The sequence below is a fragment of the Heteronotia binoei genome, chromosome 4 (genome assembly GCF_032191835.1).
Source record: "Heteronotia binoei isolate CCM8104 ecotype False Entrance Well chromosome 4, APGP_CSIRO_Hbin_v1, whole genome shotgun sequence".
Lineage (NCBI taxonomy): Eukaryota > Metazoa > Chordata > Lepidosauria > Squamata > Gekkonidae > Heteronotia > Heteronotia binoei.
Window position 1 is genome coordinate 134,260,949 of NC_083226.1, and position 27,817 is coordinate 134,288,765.

The following is a 27,817-nucleotide window of genomic DNA, read 5'->3' on the forward strand; positions in this document are numbered from 1 at the left end:
AATTGCACACTGAAGTAGAGGACTTCCAAAACACACCCTCTTATTTTATGTGCTTTTAAGATGATTTGGTTTATTGTTCTTCCATTTGTGCAGCAGTAAACAGACGATATCCACCTGATCTAAAGAAGGGGTCCCCAGCCTTTTTGAGTGTGCAGACACCCTTGGAATGCTGGCACTGGATGGTGGGCACAATCACAAAATGACTGCCACAGGAGGCAGAGCCAGCCACAAAATATTAGGCAGTGAGGTTATGCTACTCGACTAAGTAGCTGTTCAGCATTTCAGCCAGAAGCTCTGTCTGACAAAATGCCTTTTAAAATTAACATATTGTTTTGAAATACTGTCTTGCATACACACAGCTTCTCTTCAGTCACATTGTGAAGATCCTTGTGCTGTGGTGGCAGCTGCTGCTGAAGTAACTTATAAAGAATATGCACAGCCCATTAGATCTCCAGTGGTCAATCAGAAGGTGTCCTGGGCGAAAGCACATACTTTCTAAAAACAATTGGTGGGTATCAGGAAAGTTGTCTATGAGAACTATGGTGTCTGTGGGAACCATGTTGGGGAACTGCGATCTAGAGATACAGGCCACTCAATATATTTGTATGGATGTCCAAGTTCAGCTTAACACATTTGGCCAATGTGAGTGGAAAACTAGCAGTTGAATTATAAGTTAGTGTATGAGTATTTATTACTGTATTTACAATACAGAACTTGTCACGACATAGTATGTTGGATATTCAGGAAACCGAGCTTATCCAGATGAAGAGAACCCAACCTTTCCTTTTATGGCTACATTTGTACTGGCCAAAATCTAGTTACAAGTAGTGGTCATGTACTATGACTCGAAGGGAGACAGGAGAGGTTTGATATGGTAGAATGAGCTGTTTTTCTCTTTTTCAAACAATAAAATTATAGGAGATTTAGTCCAGAGTTGTAAAAGTTTGCAAAGAAAGGATAGTGTAGCCTGTCTGCTCATTACTGTGGATTTTCTAAGAAACATGTATGTTTGCTTCTGTACTTGATTAGGCCAGTGAGGGCTAGAGGTACTAAACAGTGTTGTAGACATAAAGGAGAGTTGCGTGTCCAGAGAACTGTCCACTAGGCAGGTGCTTTTATTATAGCATTTCTAGAAGCAGTGGAGAGACATTAGCAGGAGGGATAAGGGAAGAAGAATCTTCCCTTCAACGAAATACTGCAGCTTGAGCAGTCAGATGCATCTGACAATTCTGCAGCATACATGCTGTGTTATGAGGGAAGACTGGTTCCTGTGCCTTGACTGTGCTTAAAAACTCTTAATTGTATTTGCATCTCAGGCTTCCTTTAGGAGCCCCTTAGCATGGAGTTATCCAGTTTTATTTACACCACAAATTTCCTGAAGTGAGCATCACAGGTGAGCAAAGAGTTTAATCCTTGCCTTCCAAGTCCAATACTTTGCTACATATCACTGGCTCTCAGTAATGGGGTGCTCACATAGATTTTGGAAAACACTTTAGTAAAAGGAATAGCATGCATCTTCCTAGATTTAGGTTTGTTAGTACCTACAGTGTCACCAAACAGTTTTCTCTACATGATGTTCAATTAAAACCAGTATTTGAGCTGTAAAGGATACTTGAAAATGGAAATACCACTTGAATTGCCATTTGCAGTAACGAGAAGCAATTGCACAGGATTTGATCTGGCAGTGAAATGGGTCATGATCACATGGAATAGAGTAATTGGAAGATAACTACTTGATCATGAAAACACAAGTTTGTCTTGGATTGAGCTAGTTTGATTGTCCTCAGAATTGCCTAAACTTGCCCTGATGGATGAACTAATGAGAACATAGAGCTAATTTATGCTTTCATTGGCAATGACTGTTGGAAGACAGACCTTGCCAGTATTATGAGAATTCTAAGACATGTTAGCCTTTTGTTTGCAAAACTTGTCAAAATCTAAAATGGACATGTAAACACATATGTTCCGACTTTTTGAACTGAATTCAGTTTTGTTTCATTCAACAATTTGCACAAGTTTGAATTAAGCAGTGGGCAGAACCACTAGCTGCACTAATTCAATGATAATTCAGAAACAATGCTGCACTAATTCAATGGCAAAAGTGTAAACTAGCCAGTGGTGTTGTAAAAAAGTTTTTCCCCACACCAGTTATCAAATACTTATTTTGAGATGCAAAAACTTTCTCAGCTGTGCTACAATAAAGTATGTGTTTAAAAAAGAAAATGTGATCTTGGAAAATAACCCTCTATGAGTTAAGAATTGGATTAAAATTAGATTGGGTCCACCTCTTCCATGAATGGGAACATATTTTCACCCTTTCTCCCTTCTCGGTGCATCTTTTGCCTTTCAAAAGGCTTAATGAACCTTCAGGAACGACGTGGCATGTGGTTCGCAGCAAGAGGCACAAAGAACAGGAAGTTGGTTATAGTCTCCTGCATTCTTTAGTTTATATCACAAGTGCATGTGATGTATGTGTGCGTATTTTAGCTTATTTCTCATGGCAGTTGCTTAGGTCACACAATTTCTCCCCAAGAGTAGCTTTTTTTTTTTGTTAAAAGACTCAAGAGACTGCACTGGAAAGCAGAATAAAGTAACAATTTTCATGATTTGATGCTGTTGGCGGAAGAGTTGGATCTACCATCATTCCATGATTTAAGCCAATTCCTGAAGGATATTTTCTGAATTTTATGTAAAAGAGTAAAACATAACACTTCATTTTTGTCAACTGTATCTGTTTTTTTGACATTCTGAAATTAGGGAGAGTTTTATATATCTACCATAACTTGAAGTCCCATGCAAATCTTACTGTTAAGTTGTTACCTTTGAAAGTATATACCTGTACAAGCTGTAGTTCTGTGGTGCTTGCTCATGTCTTGGCTTTTAAAAGTCTTGTGGAATGTAGTTGATGCCTACTCCATTTTAAAGAGAAGCATAAAATAGCACCACTTTCCTTCATAGTAAAACACATCAAATTTTGCCTCTGGTCCAAAGCAGGACTATGTTGTGCCAAAACCAGCAATGAATTTAGAATCTGTCTATGAATCAACTGTTTTAATTATTTAAAGATAGAGCAAATATTCTAAATTTTAATTTAGTCAAGTGGCTAACAGAAATGTGACAATTTCCCATAAAACAGCAATCAAGCTAATGAGCAGTGGATAAAACTCTACTCCATTGGCTCCAGCCCTCCCAGAATTCTGTGTTGTTCCATCTAGTCTTTCTGTAATAATTACGTAAGAACTGATACATCTGTTTTGGTTTTCCTCTTTCCTTTATGCTGCTGTATAAACTGTCTTGAGTACAGCGTCAGAAATTGGGCAAAAGCTTGGACAAATAAGATGGTCTTTTCTTGTTACCAGAAGATAGAAATAAGTGTGCCTCCCACAGAAAAGGCCCCATCTCCTGTTATGACCCACTTTGCCATTGGAGGGCAGGAGCACTGGAAGAATGTTCATTTGCTATTGACTGAGGGGCGGATTTGTATGCAACAAGTGGTTTTTCAGCTTTTTAGTACAAGTCAATACTATATATGATTTCAAACTGTGACTGGAAATAAATCTGTGAACAGCTTTCGGTAGTGGTTAGATAACTAAGAAATCTCAGCAGCATAGATGTTCTATTTTGAACTGGCTGCTGTGTCTTGAGTAGTCTTCATTAGTAGCCACCTATATTCAGTAATTAAGATGTTGCAGTAATCTAAGATGACCATTGCTGAGAAGGTAAATGTGAAGCTATCCCTGCTCAGGAGAGGTTGCAGTGGTGTACCAAGCAAAACTGATGAAAGGTGCTCATGTCACATGCACATCTAAAGGAATGGCCAGATGTAAAAACACCCTTAAGCTGCTTTCTCCATAAAGGCTAGTGGAACTCAAGTCTATAACAGAATGAAATATCCCAGATCAACTGGAACACCTACCCACAAAACTTTAACCTTGTCTAGGTCATGACTGAATGAAGGGACTTTACAACACATCTGTCACATACACCACCACTGTTCAGATGAAAAGCAGAAATGGAGCTGGATATTGACACTGCTTTCCAAATGGCATCATCTGGTTGTTTCCTACAGACACTAACATTGAGGGTAAACTAGAATCCCAAGGAACAGTGTAGCATAAATGAGATAGGTTGGGACCCTCAATTCCAAGCCTGGTTTAGGCCCCCTCATAGTTACTTGTTTTTATTTTATTTTTATTTGATTTGTATCCCGCCCTCCCCGCTGAAGCAGATGGAACCCACTTCTGTGTGGAGCAATTGCAGCGTGCTCATGGAATTGGGGCCATTTGAGCAAAACTGCCTTTAAGCAACCCACAGAGTAATGCTTGCATATGCGGCCTAGTTTTGTACCACATGGAAATCGTCCCTTTGCTTCTGAATGTGCACGTAAAGAAGGCTTCAAACCAGCTGACACAGTTGAAGAAAAGATTAATTTCCCATCTAGCTGAAAATCATATTTCACCCTGTAATCCCTTGGCTATTTCTTAAATACCACTTCCTTGCTGAGGGTAAAGCTGTATACATAGCACTCCTTGGGCAAGGTAGTTAGGTGCTCCTGAATTTCTAATTTCATTAAACAAAATGTGTGTCTGCTGGTCTCTGCCAGAGTTTGTCTAGCCAGATAATTCTTCCTTCTTCAAAGGAAGAACAGCCAGAGAAAGTACATGAATGGTCCAAAATAAGGTGTTGATATTGTGGAAATGATATATATAAATGTTATTTATGCAAAGTGCTTGAGGAGGAAAGGGATTTAAATTTTTATTTTATTTTATTACTTTCCATTTATATCCCGCCCTCTCCGCAAGCGGACTCAGGGCGGCTTACAACATCATAAAAAACAATCAATCCAATAAAACATATAAAACCATAATTTACATATATCAACTTTAAAACCATTCTATAGCGCTATTTCAGTCCAGTATAGGCGGTATTGACTTCTCGACTATGATCGCCAGCATTCTGTAGGATGTCCGGTGGCAGCCCTTTTTCAATCAAACCGCAAAAGCCTGTTTAAACAATTCGGTCTTACAGGCCCTGCGGAACGCAGACAAATCCCACAGGGCCCTTATGGCTTCTGGGAGGGTGTTCCAAAGTTCTGGTGCTGCCACCGAAAAAGCCCTGGATCTCGTCATACACAGCCTGGCTTCTTTGGGGCCAGGGGCAGACAACAGATTTTTTGTCCCTGATCGCAGTGCTCTCTGGCGGATATATGGGGAAAGGCGGTCCCGTAGATATGCAGGTCCCTGACCATAGAGGGCTTTAAAGGTTAATACCAACACCTTGAAGCGAACTCGGAACACAACAGGCAAACAGTGCAGCTCTCTCAGCACTGAAGAAGAAGAAGAAGATATTGGATTTATATCCCGCCCTCCACTCCGAAGAGTCTCAGAGCGGTTCACAATCTCCTTTACCTTCCCCCTCCCACAACAGACACCCTGTGAGGTGGGTGGGGCTGGAGAGGGCTCTCACAGCAGCTGCCCTTTCAAGGACAACCTCTGCCAGAGCTATGGCTGACCCAAGGCCATGCTAGCAGGTGCAAGTGGAGAAGTGGGGAATCAAACCCGGTTCTCCCAGATAAGAGTATGCACACTTAACCACTACACCAAACTGGCTGAATGTGCTCCCGTCGCGGCAGCCCCATTAACAGCCGTGCCGCAGCGTTCTGCACTAGTTGTAGTCTCCGGGTTAGCATCAAGGGTAGCCCCATGTAGAGAGCATTACAGTGATCTATTCTTGAGGTGACCATAGCATGGATTACCGTCGCTAAGTCGTTGCGCTCCAGGTAAGGGGCCAGCTGCCACGCTTGCCGAAGATGAAAAAAGGCAGATCTAACAGTGGCTGCTACCTGGGCCTCCATTGTAAGGGAGGACTCAAGAAGCACGCCTAAGCTCTTGACCTTAGGGACCGGTATCAGTGGTACCCCGTCAAGGGCCGGCAGCTGGATCTCTCTCCCCGGACCGCCTCGACCCAGGTAGAGAACCTCCATCTTCGTCGGATTCAATTTCAGCCGACTCAGTCTGAGCCAAGAAGCCACGGCTTCTAACGCCAGGTCTAGATTTTTCCAGGGTACAGTCAGACTGGCCACCCATCAATAGATAGAGCTGGGTGTCATCCGCATATTGATGGCAACCCAGTCCGTACCTCCTGACAATCTGGGCAAGGAGGCGCATATAGATATTAAATAGCATCGGGGATAGGACCGCTCCCTGCGGCACCCCACAACTAAGAGAGTGCCTCTGGGATGCTTGCTCCCCTATCACCACCCTGGGAATATATAGAGAAAAGGAAACTGAGAAGACTGGAATGTAAATACAGTAAGCTGGGGCTTTGAGGTACATGGGTGAAAGTGAGAGCAAATAGATGTCAGTGAAGGTGAAGAGCTAAGGGAGGAAGAGAAATCAATGCAGATGCCATACCTGAGGAACATCAATAGTCCAGGCAAGAAGAGAAGGCAATATAAGGAGGGGGAGAAGAGAGAGTTTCCTCAAAAGTTGCTTATTTCTGCAAGACTGCTGTTATTGTGAATACTATTAAGGGAACTTGTTAATTTTGTAAGACAATCAAAATGTTAAAGAGCATAATATCAGGGTAATAGTTTTCCCCACATCTCTGAAAATGCATAATCTGTGCAAGCCTTATGATGGCAGAGAGATAATTTGCAAGGCACAGCCCAATATGCCTGTTCTTATTAATACAGTATGTAAAGAATGCAACTTGGCAGACAGGACTTTCAGCCTGGCTGAGAACTATTTATTAGATCTAGAAGAAGCCACCCAGCCATTTTGTTGCCGCTAGAAATAAGCTTTATTCTTGGGAATGCCTTTTCACAAACAATGCAAAATAAACTGTTTTCACTGAGCCCGTCTTCCTCAAAATATTTATTCAGACTATATTTTCAAAATTGTAAAAAAAAAATCATTCTCATTTTTTCTGTAGTCCATTGCTGAAGGGGTCCAGGCTAATGATAGTTAAATAACCAGGGCAGTATACTCAGACATGCATAAGCACTGATACAAACAAGAAAAAGAAAAGGGGAGAGGGGGAGGGCATATACAGAATGGGAAAGGCGGGAGGGGGAAAGGAAAAATACATCAATTTTAAGTCTACCTCCAAATAAAATATCCAATTCGTTCTACCTGCAAGTATAAAATTCTCCATATATTTTGTCATCTTTATCTTCCATTATAAAACATATTTACCAAACTATTATTTGCAATACAAATCTAAACAGTTCTTCAACACATATAAATCTGAACAAGTCAGAGCAGTCTCAGCACAAAACTTTCTACTTTGGCTTAACCTTGTTAAAAAAAAACCAACTAATTTATCAGTCTCATTAACAGAGATGCGAAAAATTCATATCTTCTTAAAAAAAACTAAAAAAGATACAACCTGGTATTATGCCTATTTCAATATAAACAGTTTCTCCTGAGAGACTTTATTAACAAAAACAAATCTAGCAGTTTACATAACATCTGTATTGTCTACCTTTTTAACAATTAATCCACCTCTTGTATCCCTATTGGGCTAGGAAAAATAACTTTTTATGACCCAAAAATCAAAATCTCAAACCTGTTCTTATTGAGCATAACCTACGCAACTATCCAAAATAAAAACATTTCAGGAAACCCTTCTTACTAGAAAGAAATTAATCTCCTGAGTTATAGATTAACTTGTAAAATTGCCCATATCTATAACAAACATAGAAACTAATATCATTATCTATTGAAAACAAGTTCAGCATTTTGTCAAGAAATTACGTTATCTGTCTAATTAAAAATTAATCTAAAAAGATTATTTTTACATAAAATTCTTTTCAAAAACGTTTTGTCCCTTTAACTTTTAAATCCATATTGTTTTAAGCAAGACAGCTTATTATAGCCCCAAAATAAACAAAAACAAAAGGAAAATTTTTTTTCGCTTAACCTTCTAATTTCACATATCATAATTTCTTACAGAGTCCATGTCCAGCTATCCACTGAAAAGTCTAATTCAGGAGAGTCTTCTTTCTGAAAGATTTCCACATCATGATTTTCTGGTTGAAATACATCTTCTCACTTCTTAAAGCAGTCATCCTTCTCGAAGGAGATAAGAAAAATTCCACAGCCTTTGTTCCTCTCAACCTAGCTTGAGGCAGTCTCCAGTTCCGGTCCTCTTTTTTAAATGCGCCACAAGATTCCATTTTAATTTTCTTTTGTTGATTTCCCAACAGCTCAGTCTCCCATTTTGATTCCACAGACATCACCAGGTTCTCTTTAGCACTCTGCTCATGTAGATTTGAGATTTTGCTAGCTTCCAGCAAAAAAGCTGCCATTTGCTTCTCAGCCAATAAACCAAGATCTTGCCTCAGAGATTTTAAACTGTTCAAAATTTCTTTTTTATAAGAAATTTCGCTTGGCAAAGCCATTTTTCTCTGTCAGCAAACTCAGTCTATTAATCCTGATTAAACAGTAGCTCAGAGTCCCAGACAGCCTGTCCTTCTCAGTCTCCTCCAACTGAAGTTTTAGATGTTAATGTATGAATTTCAGATCAGACAACAAGGAAAAATCCCTCTAACAGGTATCTCATTTTGTTCAGACCATATTGCAGCCAAATAATAGTCTCTTTAACAAATATCCAATTATGATCTGGGTCGATTTAAATGTCCATATTCTGATTAATTCAAATTGTTTCCAGTGTTTAAAGATGTTCTTTGACTTTCCACGGCCTCATTCACAGGGAAATTAGATACATCGATCTCTTTCCCTTCCTTTGAACTACTAAGTTATTAGAATATTTAAAAGACCCATTAGCGTTTGGCAATTGAAAGCAAACTTACTTGCATTGCAGATTTGTCGTGCTTGAGATAGAGGGTTGATAGATCAAAAGCTTGTTAGAGAAAAGAAAGGCAAGCAGTCAAGCGTTCGTCTCTTGTTGCTGTATTAGCGGTCGCGACGGGAAGAGCTTCAGAGCACACAGAAGGAACAGGAGCAACAGCTGTTGCGCCCCTGTTCCACTGTGAAAGCCCCATGCCTAAGAGACCCTCCCAGGGTTTCTTTGGGGGTGTCAGATCCATGACACCCCTCCCCCTGCCCGATCAGGGGGAGTCACAAGCAGGAGAGCTTGCTAATCCACCTGTTAGCAAGACAACGTAGCCTGGAAGTTTATATCCTGATCTTCAGTACCTGAAGGAGTCTCAGAGCAGCTTACAATTGCCCTCTCTTCCACTCCCCACAACAGACACTTTGTGAGGTGGGTGGGGCTGAGAGAGCTCTGAGAGAACAGTGACTGACCCAAGGTCACCCAGCTGACTTAATGTGGAAGAGTGGGGAATTAAACCCAGTTCTCCAGATTAGAGTCCACTGCTCTAACACAGCACACACTCATCTTGATGTACCTGCTACTGACACTTGGATTTTTTTTTACCATGTTGGTCTTTAAAGTGCTCCAAGGTTCAGTTTTGTTTCTGCCAAAAGTTTGGTAATCCATTGGAATTTGTTTCACCAGGACAAATTCCATGTGCCTATCTTAGAAAAATTCCAGAGGATGAATCTGAAAATGCATTGGAAATTTACATTATGTGTCTAACTGCACATTTTGGTCTTACGAATGGCTTCCTTTGTTGCTCTCATTCAGTTCTTGTGGTTAGGGGTAACTGAGTGGCAGCTAGTAGTATCTGTTCATTATATCCAACACTCACAGAGCTTAATGGGTGAAGGTGCAGCAGATGTCTGACACACAACAGCATGCTAGCTAAGCAAGAAGAAACAGGATCAGTTGGGGCTGCCCTACATGGGGCTGCCCTTAACTCAGATTCGGAAGCTGCAGCTGGTGAAGAATGCTGCAGCCAGGCTACTAATGGGGCTTCCCTGGCAGAAGCACATTCAGCCTATGCTGAGAGCGCTGCACTTGCTGCCTGTTGCATACCAAATCCATTTCAAGGTCCTGGTATTAACCTTCAAAGCCCTACATGGCCTAGGCCAGGGGTGGGGAACCTCCATCCCGAGGGCCATATGCGGCCCTCGAGGTCACTTGGTGTGGCCCTTGGGGATTGCTGGACCGAACTGAGCCATGTGGCAGCCTCCCTGGGGCCTGGCTGACCAGCGAGGATCGTGGGGCCCAGCTGTGCTGTGCAGCAGCCTCCCCAGGGCCTGGCAGGCTGGTGAGAATTGCTGCAGGGCCTGGAAAAGTTAGTCACAGTTCAGTTTGCACTTGATTATCCCAGATCGTGTGGCCTAATATGCTAATGAGTGTGTGACCTAATATGCTAATATTAGGGGATGTGGTCTAATATGCTACTGAGTTCCTGCTTGGCTTTTCCCACAGAAAAGCCCTGGAACTATGCATTTGCCTAGGGCGGCGGGCCATGTGTGTGTGCCAGATTAGGCTCTCCCCACATGACTTCAAATAGAAGAACAATTATTTGCATTAATTTTGCCGGCCTGAATCGTTCTCCCTTGGCGGAGCACTGTTTTTAAGTTGATAATTTTTTATGGCCTGCGAATGATGTTATAAATATCCATGTGGCCCTTGGCAGAAAAAAGGTTCCCCACCCCTGGCCTAGGACCTACCTATCTGCGGGACCACCTTGCCCCACATTCTCCCCAAAGAGCACTGCGATCAAGCTCTCAAAATCTTATGGCTGTCCCTGAGCTAAAAGAGGCTAGGCTTAATTCCACTGGAGCAAAAGCCTTCTCGGTTGTGGCCCCAATACTTTGGAACACCCTCCCAGAAGCCATCAGGGCCCTGTAGGACTTATCACAATTCAGCAGGGCCTGTAAGACTGAACTGTTTTGGATGGCATATAACATCTAATGGGAAAGGGCTGCCACCACATCTGGATCTATCGTGCTTTAGTACTAACTGCCTAGGATCTGTATAAGCTGAGAAAGGAAAATATTATATGATCCACCTGAAGCAGCATCATTGCAATTTATTTGATTGTTTTATTGCTTTAATATTGCTTATTATTGTGTATTTTATGCTGTTAGCTGCCTTGAGTCTGCATAGAATGGGCAGGATATAAATATAACGTAAATAAACAGAAATAAAATCTTTCTGCCAGATCTGCACTCTCTTTGCAAAAGAAAGCACCGATCTATTTGCAGCTTTAAAAAATAATCAAGTTCTTCTCCAGGATATGGTGCAACCAAACACCAGCCATAGATATTATGGCGAACAGATGACAAAAAGGGTTCCTCTAGGAATTCTATGGATTATACAGAAGACCACAGAGCAAAGTACTGAAGGATAACTGGTCGCTCAGATGATCATTTGAATCACTCCGGAACCTCCTGCTAAGCTGGGAGCTACTCATAGGACCCAATGCAAACATGGCCAGAGCTATTGCAACTAATGGACTACTAGATGTAAAGTGGCAGCAGGTGCAGTCACTACTCTACTGCCCTACTAAACCTTTTATTGTCAGAACCCAACCCACCTAAAAAAAAAAAACAAGTATGGCATAACTCCCACTGACACCAGCAGCTCAAGGCGGCTTAGCCCCTAAAATCTTGAGTTGTAGGCAATCGACAAAATTTTAAAAAGCAAGTAAGAAAAATGCGCCTCAGAACTCACCTTAACATTGCAGCATTACAAGAGGGAGGCCCATAAGACTTGGATGGGGGACAGAATCTTAATCCTTCCCCCTCCAATTGTTGAGCATCGGTTCTGCCTCACCCACCTCACAGGGTGTCTGTTGTGGAGGGAGAAGATATAGGAGACTGTAAGCCGCTCTGAGTCTCTGATTCAGAGAGAAGGGCGGGGTATGAATCGGCAGTCGTCTTCTAAGTTGCAGCAGTGGTAGTGCATGAGAGCTGCTCTGAGCATAGAGCTGCTTCTGGTGTTCTCCACCATGAACCTAGAGCCTATCCAACATCCTCTGTGGCTGGGCCCAGAGTGGCTCCTGATGTCCACTGCTGCTAGCTCTACAGGTTTCATTTGCGTGTGTGTGTGGGGGATTTAACTCTCCTTCGATGTATTTTGTCATTTCAGATTTTTCTGCAAACCTGGGGTGGGGGGGGAAATCTATTTGCAGAAAAATCTGTTTTGGGGTGATGTGGCCCCAGTCTGCACACACATCACTATTAGATATGCAGATAATCTTACGAAATCCATCATAAAGCATGTACCTAAATAGAATGGCAGAAGGCAGACAGGATAGGTTCTCTGTACACTGATGTGAGGAGGATGTTGCATAATATCCTAGGTGCCAATGGAAACCAGCAGGCTCTGCTGGGGTCGGACAGACAGCTCAAAGTTAGTGCCCAACCAGCAGAAACCACTGGGATGATCTGAGGTAATTAACAGGTTTATAACAAGTAAAAACTCATAACAATAGCACTCCACAGACAAGACAGTCATGCATAATAGGTATATTTATGCTATATGTACATGATACACAGATCTCACGAGATACATTTTGTGAGAAAATTCTGCCTGATGGCCATCAAACTACTACTTAATGTTAGGTTTGACTCCTATTTGCTATATGGCACTTTTTAAAGGTCCTGTAGAAGAACTGTATGATGTAGTATTTTATTCTCCAGTAGAATGTCCCTCTTTTCCAGATTCCACCCCCCCTTTGTCCCATTGGGCAAGTTCAGGTTTAAATCGTTGACTCTTTAAGGTTCTAGAAGGGCTTTTCCAGGATCTAGGTTCAGTCTGCGAATCTAAGGGGAAGAACCTCTTCTTAGCATTGTCTTAATTGGAAGGTCCTGTCTGTGACCAAGAAAAGTTATTTACCCAAAACTCAGACTGCCTTGGAATGACTATAACACAGTGTGTAAACTTTCAATGGTCCAGAGCACTTTGTCAGGCTAGATAGTTTATATACAGTCTCACCCACACCACCCCTTATTTTAAAATCCGACTTGACCGAAAGTTCTGGGGAACTAACGTTTGCATACTGTACTTGTGTTACTTTTGTTGATCCTTTAAAAACACTGTATGGCTTTTGAGACTAACAGAAGAGTTTCTATGTAAATGAGCCGCCCTCCCCCACAAAAAGAACCTATGCAAAAAATACGGTACCTAATGTATATGTAAAGACAGCCAGAGGAGTAGAAGGCAGAATGCTGGACAAGGATCTGGGAGGCCGTGGCTCAAATCCCATGGAACCACTAAATTTGGGCCAATCATTCTCTCTCACTCTCCCCCCCCCCCCCCCCCCGCTGTAAGGATTAAAAGGACGAGGGAGTAATAGATGGAGAGATGGATAGTATTGAGCGGCTGGTAGCTGGTGCCTCCAAGAACGCGCTTTTACCAGAGAGCCTTGGACCCGCGTACTTGTTGCTGACCCGTAGCTGGGTCTTCTTTACCGCCTTCCCTCTATTCCTCGCCTTCGCCTCATAGCGCCTGCGCACTCTTTTCGCAGGGCGGGAGGCGATCGCTCTGGGAGGCGTTTCATGTCAAGCGTCCTGGACGGCGGCGACCAGTGCGCGTGCGCAGTACTTCCTCTGGTTCTGTGGAGAGTTCAGCGGGAGTGGGAGTAGCCCTGCCGTAAGGGGAAGGGCGGCGCTGGGCGGCTGTTTCCTCCTTTGGAGGCCCCCGGTGGCTGAGGCGGTAGGAGCCGGGCCGAAGCGGCGGGATGGTCATGGCGTACTTCGTGGAAAGTTTCTGGGTAGGGAGCTGCTCTCGTTTGGTTCTCCCCATTCCCCCGCGCGGCTGAGAGAGCTGGTTTGTGTCAGGCACGACGAGGTGGGAAGGAAACCGGGCAGCAGGGCGGGGGAGAGCCGTAGTCCTTCCCCGGCTTCTGCGCCGCTCGGGCCTGCCGTTGTGGCGGTTGGGAGGGCGCCGGGGATGGCTCTCTCGCCTTGCCCTGGGGAGAGAACTCGGCAAGGACGTCGCCGAAGGAAGCGACGGGGGGCGGCCGCTCTGCGCCTCTTGCTTCTGGGGCAGGAAGCGGGCATCTGTCCGGGGCGTTTGGGGAGCGGATCTGCGGGCCAAATACTTCGATGATTCCCGTCGAGGGTGCCTCTCCTCTGCCTGGGTGCGAAGGACCCCAACACCTGCTCCGGCTTCCTCCTCACCGCCGCTTGAATGGCCGGGCTTGGCTGAGTTTAAAGCGCTGCTTGCCTGATGAGCAACCGCACGTAGTGGCCCAAGGACGAGAATGTTTACTTTTCTCCTCTGCTGATCTCTGGGTGACAAAAGCCCGAAACTAGAGTTTCGCCCTGTGAAAGCCTCTTTTTTCTCCCTGTTGGATTTACCAGCAAAGATTCTCCTAGCACTTTCTGGATCCCAAAACAATCCGCAGACGGTTTTTTAGTCTTAACATCTGTTTTTTTTTTTTAATCATAACTTGCCAGATGACTTATAGACCAGTTTGTTTCTAAACGTAAGCAAAACAAAGCAAGAATGTAGGTTATCCAAACACAGATTTGTTGAAGGGTTATAAAGTATAATAGATACCCGGAGTAGTTATTCAAACACAAATTTGTTGAAGCGTTATAAAGCACTTCAGTTCTATAGTCTAGAAACTATTGCAGTGTGTTAATGGTGCTAAGTAAGCCTAAAACATCTGGTAAAACCCCATCAGAATGCTAAAAAACAAATTCCTCTGTCTAGGAGTTGTGTTATTTGTATAGAAGATGCTTCTGCTCGCATCCTCCTCACTTCCAAATTCAAAGGAATAAACAAGCTGCTGCTGTTTCTTCTGGTGGTTCCTTTTTCATACTTGATTTTAAATGCACAGATAGGCTTTTAACAAAAATGGTGTCATTGTTATTTTAAAACTGTTACATATGTTACCACAAGAGCCAGCTTAGTGTAGTAGTTGAAATGTGGGTTTAGGATTTGGAAAATCTAGGTTCAGATCCCCACTCTGCCATGGAAACTTGCTGGGTGACCTTCAGCCAGTCTTAGTCTTAGTCTAACTCTTAGTCTAACCTACCTTACAGGGTTGTCATGAGGATAAAACAGGAGAGGAGAATGATGTAAGTTGCTTTCGGTCCCCATTGGGGAGAAAAGTGGCATATAAATAATGTTTGCATTGAATACAGCATTTAGGATTTCTTGTGCAAGTTCTGTTAAATTGGATTTGCTTTTCTAAGTAGCTGCAGCATTCCAACAAAAAGTTCACAAGGTTGTAAAGCAGTTAATAAATAGTTAACTGCTGGCAGCCAACCAGTGTAAGCCCTGTCAGGTTCCACTGCAATGTCTTATAGACATTCTGAACTAGCTGTTTTGAGTATTGATGCAAGACTTGTGATTAATGCTGCTGTTGATAAAATCAAACAAAATAGTGGCATTGTATGTGTATAAGGACACGTTTTAGTAGTGATTATAGCTTTTGTAGGTAATTCCAAAAGAAAAGATGAACCTAATTTCCCCTAGCATTAACATTCACTTCCTATTTCTAACTAGCAGTGAGTGTTTTAATATTTGTATGTTCTTCTGTGTCCAGATTCAAAACAAATAATGCATGTCTATATAGAAGGTTTATTTATAAAGTGGCAGGTGAATTTGCTGTGGCTGTACAGCTGCAGAATTAATATTAAAAAATTTCAAAGTACTATGCTTAAAGTTATATACAGCATCAGGTTTGAAGTTTCCTGTGCAATTCAAATTCATCTGCTCTTGTTACTGTGATTGTGTAATTTTGCTTCATGGTTTCCTGAAGGGTTTCATTGAGAAAGAAGTTATATCTGAAATAATGGATTTAAATGGCACAAATAAAACTGTTGTCACCATCATAGTACAAGCTGCTTTGGAATGGATTATATCTGTTTCAAGAGAAATGAAATGGCATAGACAGACTCACCTGGCATTCCATCCAAACAATATTGTTAGGAGAGTTGCAGCGAACTGTCATGGGTCGCATACATCCGTTGCCCATTTGCAGTCAACTCTTATAAATGCAGCTCGATTGATCTGGCGGTATTGATTGCTTCTATTGTGCAGCTCATGTGTATATGAGCCAGGATAGGGAAAATTAAGGCAGCATGGAATGGAACAAATTGAATATAGGTGAATTGCTATTCTGGAGACTTTTAGAGGCAAGAGGTAGCCAGGATATAAAGTATCCTAACTTAAAGTGGTGACCTGAAAAGAATCACCATCTATAACCTTAGTTTTCATTTTATTGTAGATGTTTTAGGGAGAGCGCCTTAAGGGTGACCTTAGCTATTCAATTTGTCTTTGCCGGCCACCAACAACATCATTCCTACTCTACTATGGTTAGGGTGCATAGTTGGGTATGAATCAGGTATAAAGCCCTTTTAAAACTCAAGGAAGTATTGTTGATGTGGTATGGATCTTGCTCAGTCATTTTTAGTATGGCTTCTGTAACCTAACTAAGGAATAAGTGGTTTCTAGCTTTCTTTAGCTGGAATAACAAGATGCTACAGGTCACAGAACTTAGCACATCAGCCAGTTTGGTGTAGAGGTGTGGAATCTTATCTGGGAGAACTGGGTTTGATTCCCCACTCCTCCTCATACACCTGCTGATGTTAGCTTGGGTCAGCCACTATTCTCTCAAGGCTGTTCTGCTCAAGAGCAGTTCTGGGAGAGCTCTCTCAGCTGCACCTACCTCACAGGGTGTCTGTTGTGGGGAAGGGAAGGGATATTTTTAAACTGCTCTGAGACTCCTTTGGCTAGCAAAGGGTGGGGTATAAATTCAATCTCCTCCTCCTCTTCCTCTTATTCTTCTTCAAAGATGAAATTAGTATGAAGATTTTGACTCAAAGCATCCATTTCATTTGTTTATTTAGAAGCTGTTGTATGCTGCCTTTCTACATAAATAGGATCCGTAAGCTGGCAAATATGATCATGTTTAAAACATTAAACAGCCTTTAGAGTAGAATATATATAACATTCTTAAACAATTCAATAAAATATATAAACACACATAACACCACAACTAGGGAAGAAGGCCAATAACAGTAATTGGGGTACACAAAAAAATCCTGAATAAATTTGTGCTAGAGATGGCAGTCTTTGAAGTATGCTCATCTCAGATCATGGAGGATTTTAAAGATCGGGTATGCATGAGCAAACAGAAAGCTGATAGAGATGTAGCTGAATAGGATGCTAAAATCAACAAGGGTTCTTTTGTTATGTTCAAAGTAAGAAAAAGAGCAAGGACATGGTAGGCCCATTGAAGGGACATGAAAGTAAAATTGTAACAGGTGAAGAGAGGGCAGAATTGCTCAATCTCTACTTTTCCTCCGTCTTGCAAGCAAAATCACCATGACATGGCAAACTCTGTGAAAACGGGGGGGACCAGCGAGAAGGTGTTGCCACGGATGCAGTAATGTAGGAGAGGCCATTGCAGTGACCATCTGCCAGGCATAGCCAGACGGTGACCACGCAGCGTTCACTACACCGGGAAAGGAGAGGCGATGTATTGCGCATGCACTTTCCCTGGGGGGGCAGGACACCCAGAGGGAGCCCATCCCCCACCCACCCCCGAATGTCTGGCGGTATAACCGGATAGGCAGGCTGGGCTCACCAACCTCGCCAGCCAAGAGAAGGAAAACTCTAACATCAAGCCCAGGCAGACAGAGCTCGTTAATGTAACATCTGCCACATGGAGGACTTGCTGCCGGCGTCCCGGCTTATTGGGCCATGGCAGATGACCCCATGGTGAAAGGGTGGAGCCAGTACTGCGCACACTGCGCTTCACCTAAAAATTCCTCTGCGCAGGCCTGAAGGGTATCTGCATCCACAACCCACAACATACCAAGTCCTGCAGCGATGGGCAAGGGGCGAAACGGCAGGTGGAAGATGCCACTGGAAGCTGCAGTCCCGATCCTGCATGTAGGCGGTTCAGGGTATTGGTCGCCTGATGCTGACCCGGAGACGAAAGCATTTTTTGGCAGCACCCTGAACGACCAAGCAGCCTTATTTAGGGACAGCACTGCTTGCTCCGTATGGAGAGGGGCCTAGAAAAGGTGGCCTAAACAAAGCTCATCTCCTCCCCCCCCCCAGTTGGCTAGCTGCGGTCAACGGGCATCCTTACTTGCGGTCGAAAAATAACAACAAAGAAAAGGCATGCACCTGCCTCACAAAGTGTGCAAAGACTAAAGCTTGCGTGTTGGAACATCAGAACCATGCTTGACACAGTAGACAGTGGTCGCCCTGAATGACGCTCTGCTCTAGTTGCCCACGAACTTCTCAGGTTGAATATCGACATAGCAGCTCTCAGTGAGGTCCGTTTCCCTGAGGAAGGTAGTCTTCAAGAACACGGTGCTGGCTATACCCTCTACTGGTCGGGTAAGTCAAAGGCTGAGAGCCGCCTTTCTGGCATTGGCTTCATGGTCAGGAATTCCATTGCCTCTAAACTTGAAAACCTGCCAACAGGTCACTCAGATCGCATCATGTCTATGTGCAGCATGCAACACTCTTCAGTGTGTATGCTCCAACCCTTCAAGCAGATTCTGCAGAAGAGAACAAGTTCTATGCTGATCTATGCAACCTCGTACGGAAGACCCCTACAAAGGACAAGGTGATAATCCTTGGCAACTTCAATGCCAGAGTAGGTAAAGACTTGGAAGCCTGGAAAGGAGTACTTGGCAAACACAGCATTGGCAACTGCAATGATAACGGGCGCCTCCTGCTAGAATTCTGCATGGAGCATCAGCTCACCATTACCAACACTATCTTCCAGCAGAAGAACAGTCTGAAGACAACCTGGACGCACCCACGGTCCAAGCATTGGCACCTTATTGACTACATTCTGGTGCGCCAGAGAGACCTTCGAGATGTCTTACACACCTGAGTTATGCCCAGTGCAGAATGTCATACGGATCATCGTCTTGTACGCTGCAATCTCCTTCTTCACTTTAAATCTACACCCATGAGAGGCGGTATCCCCCGGAGGAAGTTTCAGGTTGGCATCCTTCAGTCAGCCGAAGTTAAAGCTGCCTTCCAGGCAAAACTCCAGACAAGAATTGAGGACCCCAGTTGCCTCACAGATCCTTCTCCAGAAGCACTCTGGGAACACCTAAAAACTACCATCCTGTTGACCTCTGAAGAAGTCCTCGGGTTCTCCACAAGGAAGAAGAAGGACTGGTTTGACGAGAACAATCAAGAGATCCAAGAATCACTGGCGAAAAAGAGATCTGCCTACCAAGCACATCTTGCTCAGCCCTCCTGTCCCGGGAAAAAAGCAACCTTTCACGCTGTATGTAGCAACCTCCAGCGCAAGCTTCGAGACATTCAGAACGAGTGGTGGACCAAGCTTGCAGAGAGAACCCAGCTGTGTGCAGACACTGGTGATTTAAGAGGGTTCTACGAAGCCCTGAAGGCAGCATATGGTCCATCATATCAGGCTCATAGTCCCTTGCGCAGTGCAGACGGCCAAGTGCTCCTCACAGACAAGGCATCCATACTGAACCGGTGGTCGGAGTATTTTCAGGTTCTCTTCAGTGCCAACCACGTAGTTCAAGATTCAGCAATCCACCTCACCCCACTTCAACCAATGAAAACAGAGTTGTATGAGATCCCCACCCTAGAAGAGACTGTTAAAGCCATCAAGCAACTGAAAAGTGGCAAGGCAGCGGGAGTTGATGGAATCCCGCCAGAGATCTGGAAGCATGGGGGCATAATACTACATAGCACACTTCACAAAGTACTTGTCACCTGCTGGGAACAAGGCAAACTACCACAGGACTTTCGCGATGCAATCATCATTACTCTACATAAGAACAAAGGGGAAAAGTCAGACTACTCCAACTACCGGGGGATAACCCTGCTCTCCATCGCAGGCAAAATCCTTGCTAGAATACTCCTGAACAGACTGGTGCCCACCATTGCAGAAGAACTCCTCCCAGAGAGCTAGTGTGGCTTCAGAGCTAACATGAGCACCACTGACATGGTATTTGTTCTCAGGCAGCTCCAAGAGAAATGCAGGGAACAGAACAAGGGTCTATATGTGACTTTTGTCGACCTTACCAAAGCTTTTGATACCGTTAGCAGGAACGGCCTGTGGCAAATCTTGGAACGTTTAGGATGTCCCCCAAGGTTCCTCAGCATGATCATCCAGCTACATGAAGACCAGCGAGGCCAAGTCAGACACTGCAACAATCTCTCGGAGCCCTTCCCAATAGGCACAGGTGTAAAGCAAGGCTGTGTTCTCGCGCCAACTCTCTTTACGATCTTCTTTAGCATGATGCTTCAAAGAGCCGCAGTAGATTTTGATGATGACGATGGTGTCTACATCCGCTATCGCACCGATGGCAGCCTGTTCAACCTGAGGCGACTAAAGGCCCACTCCAAGACAATGGAAAAACTTATCCGAGAGCTACTGTTTGCTGATGATGCTGCACTTGTCTCCCACTCGGTATCAGCTCTGCAGCATATGACGTCCTGCTTTGCAGAGGCTGCCAAGCTATTTGGCCTAGAAGTTAGTCTGAAGAAGACAGAAGTTCTCCACCAGCCTGAACCCCAGGAAGATTATCACCCTCCTTGCATCACTGTGGGTGAATCAGTTTTGAAGACAGTCCAGCAGTTCAGCTACCTGGGGTGCATCATCTCCTCAGATGCCAAGATCGACAAGGAGATTGACAATAGACTGGCAAAGGCAAACCGTGCATTTGGCCGACTGCATAAAAGAGTGTGGAGCAACAAGCATCTGAAAAAAGGCACAAAGATCAATGTTTACAAAGCGGTTGTGATGACAACCCTCATCTACGGCTCTGAATCGTGGGTGTTATACCGTCATCACCTGCGACTCCTTGAGCGCTTTCATCAGCACTGCCTTCGCACCATCCTCAACATCCACTGGAGTGACTTTGTGACCAACACTGAAGTCCTCAAGCGGACAGAGGTTACAAGCATCGAGGCATTGCTGTTGAAGACGCAGCTGCGCTGGGCAGGGCATATCTCCAGGATGGAAAACCACCGCCTTCCCAAGATTGCCCTGTATGGCAAACTTTCCACCGGCCATCGAAATAGAGGGGCACCAAAGAAGAGGTACAAGGACTCCTTGAAGAAATCCCTTGGTACCTGTTGCATCAACCATCACCAGTGGTCTGACCTAGCCTCAGATCGCAAAGCATGGAGGCACACCATACACCAGGCTGTCTCTTCCTTTGAGAACGCACGCATAGCTGGTCTTGAGGACAAAAGGAGATTGAGGAAGAATCGTACTGCTACAGCACCAACCCCAAATCAGACTTTTCCCTGCAGCCACTGTGGCCGGACCTGCCTGTCCCGCATTGGTCTTGTCAGCCACCAGCGAGCCTGCAGCAGACGTGGACTACTGCACCTTTCTTAAATCTTCGTTTGCGAAGTCAAGCCGAGAAAGAGAGAGAGAGAGCAAGCAAAATGGTGCTCAACATGGCAGAAACAGAACACATGACGAAGGAAGGGAGTTGCAGCCTAGGATCAGCCTTGGTTAGTACATAAGCACCTAGAGTCTTTAAATGAAACTAAGTCCTTGGGGCCAGATGAATTGCATTCAAGAGTACTAAAAGAACTTGTGGATGTAATTTCTGAGCCTCTGCCCTTTGTTTTTAAAAATTCCTGGAGAATAGGTGATGTACCAGAAGACTGGAGGCAGGCAAATATCCCCATCTTCAAGAAGGGAAAAAAGGAAGATCTGGGTAACTACCAACCCATCAGCTTGATGTCTATATCTGGAAAAAATTTAGAACAAATAATCAGACAGTCAGTCCTTTATCACATAGGAAAGATGGCTGTGATTACTAAAAGCCAGCATGAGTTTCTCAAGATCAAGTTGTGTCCAACTAACCTTATATCTTTTTTCAAGAAAGTTACTGCCTTGCTGGATCAGGGGAGAGCTGTAGACCAGGGGTGGTCAAACTTGCTTAATGTAAGAGCTACATAGAATAAACATAAATATCAGATGTTTGAGAGCCAGAAGGCATGAATATCAGATGTTTGAGAGCCAGAAGGCAGGCAGGCAAATAGATGGGAAAGGATGGAGAGGTGGAAAGGAAGCAGCTTTAACTTTAAATGCATTTTCCAAGCCATATTATACAAAAAACTGTAGCCAGTAGAAAGGAGACTTGGCTTTGAGAAGTGATTTAAAGAGAGAAGTGCTTTCTCCAAGCTGGCCAACAGGGCAGTGGAGGCTTCAAGAGCCATACAATATGTGTGAAAGAGCCTCATGCGGCTCCCGAGCCACAGTTTGGCCACCTCTGCTGTAGACATAGTTTCTCTTGATTTCAGTAAGCTTTTTGATATAGTTCCACATACTGTTTTTGTTGACAAGTTGGTAAAATATGGTTTAGATCTTCTTACTGTTAGGTGGATCTGTAACTGGTTGACAGATCATACCCAAAGAGTGCTCTGAATGGTTCCTCATCCTCTTGGAGAGGAGTGACAAGTGGAATGCCTCAAGGACCTATCCTGGAACCTGTTTTGTTCAACATCTTCATGCATGATTTGGATGAAGGAAATAGAGGGAATGCTTATTAAATTTGCAGATGATGCTAAATCGGGAGGGTTGCAAATACAATAGAAGACAGAGTCAGGATACCAGATGATCTTGACAGGCTGAAAAAAATGGGCTTAAAAATAAAATGAATTTCAACAGGGATAAATGTAAAGTTCTGCATTTAGGTAGGAAAAATCAGATGCATAATTATAGGATAGAGGAGACTTGTCTTGACAGTAGTATCTAGAGTTCTCAGTGGACCATACACTGCACATGAGTCAGCATTGATGCAGTGACTAAAAAGCAAATGCAGTCTTGGGCTGTATCAACAGAAGTATAGTGTCCAGATCATGTGAAGTGATGGTATCGCATTACTGTGCTCTGGTTAGACCTCACGTGTTGTGTTCGGTTTTGGGGACCGCAATTTAAGAAGGATGTTGACAAGCTGGAACATGTCCAGAGGAGGGCAACAAAGATCGTGAGAGATCTGGAGACCATGTCCTATGAGGAAAGATTGAAGGAGTTGAGTATGTTTAGCCTGGAGAGATGACTGAGAGGAGATATGATCACCATCTTCAAGTACTTAAAAGGCTGTCATATGGAGGATGGTGTGGCATTGTTTTCTGTTGTCTCAGAAAGTCAGACCAAAACCAGTGGGTTGAAATTAGAAATTTTCAGATTATTATTATTATTTTCAATTTATAGCCCGCCCTTTCCCAAATGGACTCTGGGCAGGTGACAACAATCAATAATACAAGATTACAATCAAATACATATAATAAAACATTATACAATCTAAAAGCAATGTAACAATCTAAAAACAAACTCCAGTTCTGCAGTTGGTAATATCAATTTAGATCTTATTAGGATGAACTTCCTGACAGAGCAGTTCCAGCTGTGGTGTAGCATCAGCTGTTGTGTAGTGGTTAAGAATGGCAGACTCTAATCTGGAGGACTGGGTTTGATTCACCACTCCTCCATGTGCAGCCGGTTGGGTGACCTTGGGTCAGTCACAATTCTTTCAGAGTTCTCTTAGCCCCACCTACCTTACAGCGTGTCTGTTGAGTGAAGAGGAAGGGAATGCGATTGTAAGCCACTCTGAGACTCCTTCAGGTAGTGAAGAGTGGGATATAAAACCAACTCCTTCCGCAGTGGAACACGTTTCCTTGGGAGGTGGTGTGCTCTCCTCCTTCGGAGGTTTTTAAATGGGGGCTAGATGGCCATCTGACAACAGGGCTGATTCTTTGAACATGGCACATCATGAGAGGGTGGGGTTGCATCAGTGCTTAGTTCTTTTGGTCCTTTCTTAAGCACTCAGGGAAATTCCGATTGCCATTTTGGGGTCAGGAAGCAATTTTCTGCAGGCCAGTTTAGCCAGGGATCCTGGAGGGTTTTGTTTTTTTTTGTCATCTTCTGAAGCACAGGGGTCACTGGGGGGTGGTGTGGGGAGCCAGTTGTAAATTTCCTGCTTTGTGCAGGTGTTGGATGAATTGACCCTGGAAGTCCCTTCCAACTCTCATTCTAGGTATGATGCACTCAAAAAAGTTTTCAGATGCTGAGAGAAGACAACAATAGGAATCACGTGCATCTCCCTATAGATGGAGTTCCAAAGTTTTGGTACAACAACAGAAACGTCTACCCTTAAGATGGTAGAGGTGCCCAAAGCAGGGCCTCCAAAGATGACCTGAGTGGATGAGTAGGTTCATATGGGAGAAGGTAGTCCATTTGGTATTCTAGTCCCAAGTTATATAAGGCTTTTAAACCACTACCTTGAGTTGCATCGAAGGCAAATTGGGAGCAAGTATAGACAGAACAAGACTCAAGTGATAATGGTCCCTATAACCCACTCCAGTCAGTTCACCTAAATTCAGCAAGTACTGCAATAACCATTTGCTCAGTGAAACAATATCATATGTAATACAGTTTACCTTAAACATATATATGTGGTTGTGTACACTTATCATATGGATTATAATTTCTTTCAAGTTGCTTCAAGTTAAGAAGCCATGTTGGATCAGCCAATGGCCCATTCAGTCCAACACTCTGTGTCACACAGTGGCAAAAAAACCCAAGTGCCATCAGGAGGTCCACCAGTGGGGCTAGAAGCCCTCCCACTGTGCCCCCCCCCAGCACCAAGAATACAGAGCATCACTGCCCCAGACAGAGAGTTCCAACAATACGCTGTGGCTAGTAGCCACTGTTGGACCTCTGCTCCACTTATCCAATCCCCTCTTGAAGCTGTCTAGGCTTGTAGCCGCCGCCACTTCCTGTGGCAGTGAATTCCACGTGTTAATTACCCTTTGGATGAAGAAGTACTTCCTTTTATCAGTTCTAACCCAACTGCTCAGCAATTTCATTGAATGTCCACAAGTTCACGTATTGTGAGAAAGGGAGAAAAGTACTTCTTTCTCTACCTTCTCTATCCCATGCATAATCTTGTAAACCTTTATCATGTCACCCTGCAGTCAATGCTTCTCTAAGCTAAAGAGCTCCAAGCGTTTTAACCTTTCTTTATCAAGAACTTCATGATAAGTTCTTATAATTGCTTTCAAGTTGGTATCGCATTTACATGCTTTATCTGTAGAAAAGCAACTGTACATTGTTTTGTTGTTGCTTTGAATTGGAAACTTCATACTAGTTTCCAGAATATTTATAAAGGATTCTGCCCCCCCCCTCGGTTTTTCTGTAGAGTTTGATGTGAATGTGGAACGTAAAGCTTAGGGTGACTAGCAAGTAAAGTCTTGTTGTTTTCTGTAGTGTTAGCCTATAATTTTTGTGATAACTCAAAATATAGTAGGTAATTTTAAACTTTGAGCATAACTGTGCCTAGTAATTTATTTTTATTCATTTATGTATTTTTATTAAAAAAATTACAATACAGTACAATGTTACATTATATATTTTTCATATTGAAACAACTCATCTTCAACAACAAAAATTATAACTATTACAATGTTATAAAAACAATATTTAAAGCTTGCTGATATGTTGCTTAATTAATGCTCAGTCTTGACTGTTTACTCATTTCCATTGTGAGGCACAGTTGTACAAATCTAATGTCATATTTAATTCATGCTTCCAAATTTCAAAAAAAGAATTCCAGCAATCAGAAAAAATATACTTTTTAATATTATAGTCTCTGCATTGAACGAGTTCTGATAATTTTGATAGTTTCTTCATACCCCATGTTTTTTAAATCCAATATTTAATTGTGAGATGTTCACTAGTTCTCCAGGTTTTTTCTAATAGCAATTTTATACCTGTAATCAAGTCAAGAATCACCCTTGTACTAATGTTTGGACAATATGCATTAACTAGTCCTAGTAATACCTACCACCTTGGGGTCTAAAGGGATGATAATCCCAATAGTATAATAAATTTCTGTAAGACCTTTAAACCAGAATGTTTTCATCACTGGACACTGCCAAAATATAAGATCAGTCTTCTTTTCTCCACATTTCCAATATGCATATTGAGTTGTATGACACATTATATTTAATCTATATGGAGTTAAATACCAGTCATAGATGACCTTATAAAAGTTCTGTCATCCATATTGCTGTAGCAGCAGAAGAGGAGAAAATAGTTTGCCATTCTTTTTTGCTAATGACTTCCTCAATCATCTGTTGCCATTTCTTTGCTTAGCCTTTTAATGTAAGCATTTAATGGAAAGACACCTGACTTCTGGCCACTATGCACATGTGGTGGGATATCCCAAATAGTGAGTTCCAGCACCGTGACGTAGGACAGAAAACCATGTAGAGCTTTGAAGGTCAAGACCAGCACCTTGAATCATGCTCACAAACAAATTGGGAACTAATGTAGATTTTATTTACTTATTTATTTTATTTACTTTCGATTTATATCCCGCCCATTCCAAACAGACTCAGAGCGGGTAACAATCATAATAAAATCAGCATCTCAATTTCAGGTATAAAACAATAGGACAAACAATTATAATTTAAAACAATTTAAAACAAAGTATTGGTGCTATACAGAGTATACAATTTATCTATTGGTGGTCCTTCTGGTGGAATTGCCCAGTAGCATAAAAGCGGCAGCCTTCTCCCCAAGTTGTTATAGGCCTGTTTAAAAAGTAGATGGGTCAAGACTGGAGTTGTATCATCCCTGTGACCCACTTCAGTCCATATCCTGAAGTATTCTGTACCAATTGAAGTTTCTGAACACTTTACTGGGGCAGTTCCACGTGCAGAAACATACTGCCTTCTCTCCTACAATTTTGGAACTGTCTGCCAGGGGAAATAGGGATGTTATTAATCCCATGGGGCTAGTCTGGTTCTTCATTTTTGGATTTTGCCTTTACCATGGTATTTCCCAAGTGCAGTACTTTAGTTTTCTACACTAGAAAAAAAGATGGTAGCTTTTGTAAGAAAATAGAAACCCCATATGGCCATTCATGACATGCAGTAGAAAATCAAGAATGCTTTTATCTAAATTTTAGAAAGTGTTACCTTTTGTTGTACTGCATTTGTTCATTATCTATTTGCAGAGCTCATTGTAAGTATATGTATTAGAAGATCGTGTTATCACTTTAAGTAATTATTTATGAAAATGTTTAGTATTGCAGTTCTTGGTCCCAACAAACTGTCAAAGCAGTTTATCAAATGAATTTAAAATACTTCTGAGGCATAATGAAAATAAATAATCTAAAAACTGTTATTAATCACCTGCAGAATAAAACCAGATGGAACAGTCCAATAAGGCAACAAATAAGGCTCATATTGAAATTATTGAGATAAAAGATCAATTTTAACTGGTCAGATTAACAACCATTCTCAACACGTCTTCACCAGATTATGAAAAATCAGGTTGACATCAAAGTTATTTGTTGTTGCTGCTGTTCGGTCGCACAGTCGAGACCGATCCTTTGCGACCCATGGACAAAGAAAGTTATTAGCAACTCTTAAAAGGAAGCAGCATTTTGGATTAGTTTTTCAAAAATTTACTATAGAAGCCCCATTGAGAACATGTTATAATATGTCAGACTATATGTCACCAATGTGTGTATTGCCATGGTCAGACATCTCTTGGGAAAGGTGCAGCTGGTGTATGGGCACTTTTAGCCACATTCACTGCCTGGGCCAGACTAAGAGTGCAGTTCCATTCAACACAAGCATCCAACTTTTGGATGACGCTTGTTCACTCTTGTTTCACTCATAATTGCTTTTAGACTCAGAGTAGTAACTTTCAATGTGTTGTCTCATCCAACAGCAGCTCTCATGAGGCCTAGTGAGGCAATTAATAATGGAAAAAGTTTATAGATTTGGCTGCTATTCCAAAGGTGGCTATTGAATCACCTGCATAAGAACAACATCCACTGCTTATGGTAAATAATCCAGTACAAGAGAACTGATTTTGGGCACATGGGTCTTGGATTGTGTAGGCCAAATTGAAGCCTCATCATTTGTTGTGGACCACTATGTAGTCTATGGCCAGCTTCTTTTGCGGGATTGATTCCCTATCTTAGGATAATGG

At 42.9% G+C, this 27,817-nt stretch overlaps 1 protein-coding gene across 1 annotated transcript in view; it reads left to right on the plus strand.

The window, feature by feature from the left end:
• The first annotated feature begins 13,433 nt into the window (after positions 1–13,433).
• Positions 13,434–27,817, plus strand: part of FCHO2 (FCH and mu domain containing endocytic adaptor 2) — a 127,178-nt gene continuing 112,794 nt past the window's right edge. Inside the window, exon 1 of the mRNA XM_060235809.1 lies at positions 13,434–13,597. Coding sequence (XP_060091792.1) covers positions 13,565–13,597 — 33 coding nt within the window. The 5' untranslated portion in view covers positions 13,434–13,564. The remainder of the gene's footprint in view (positions 13,598–27,817) is intronic.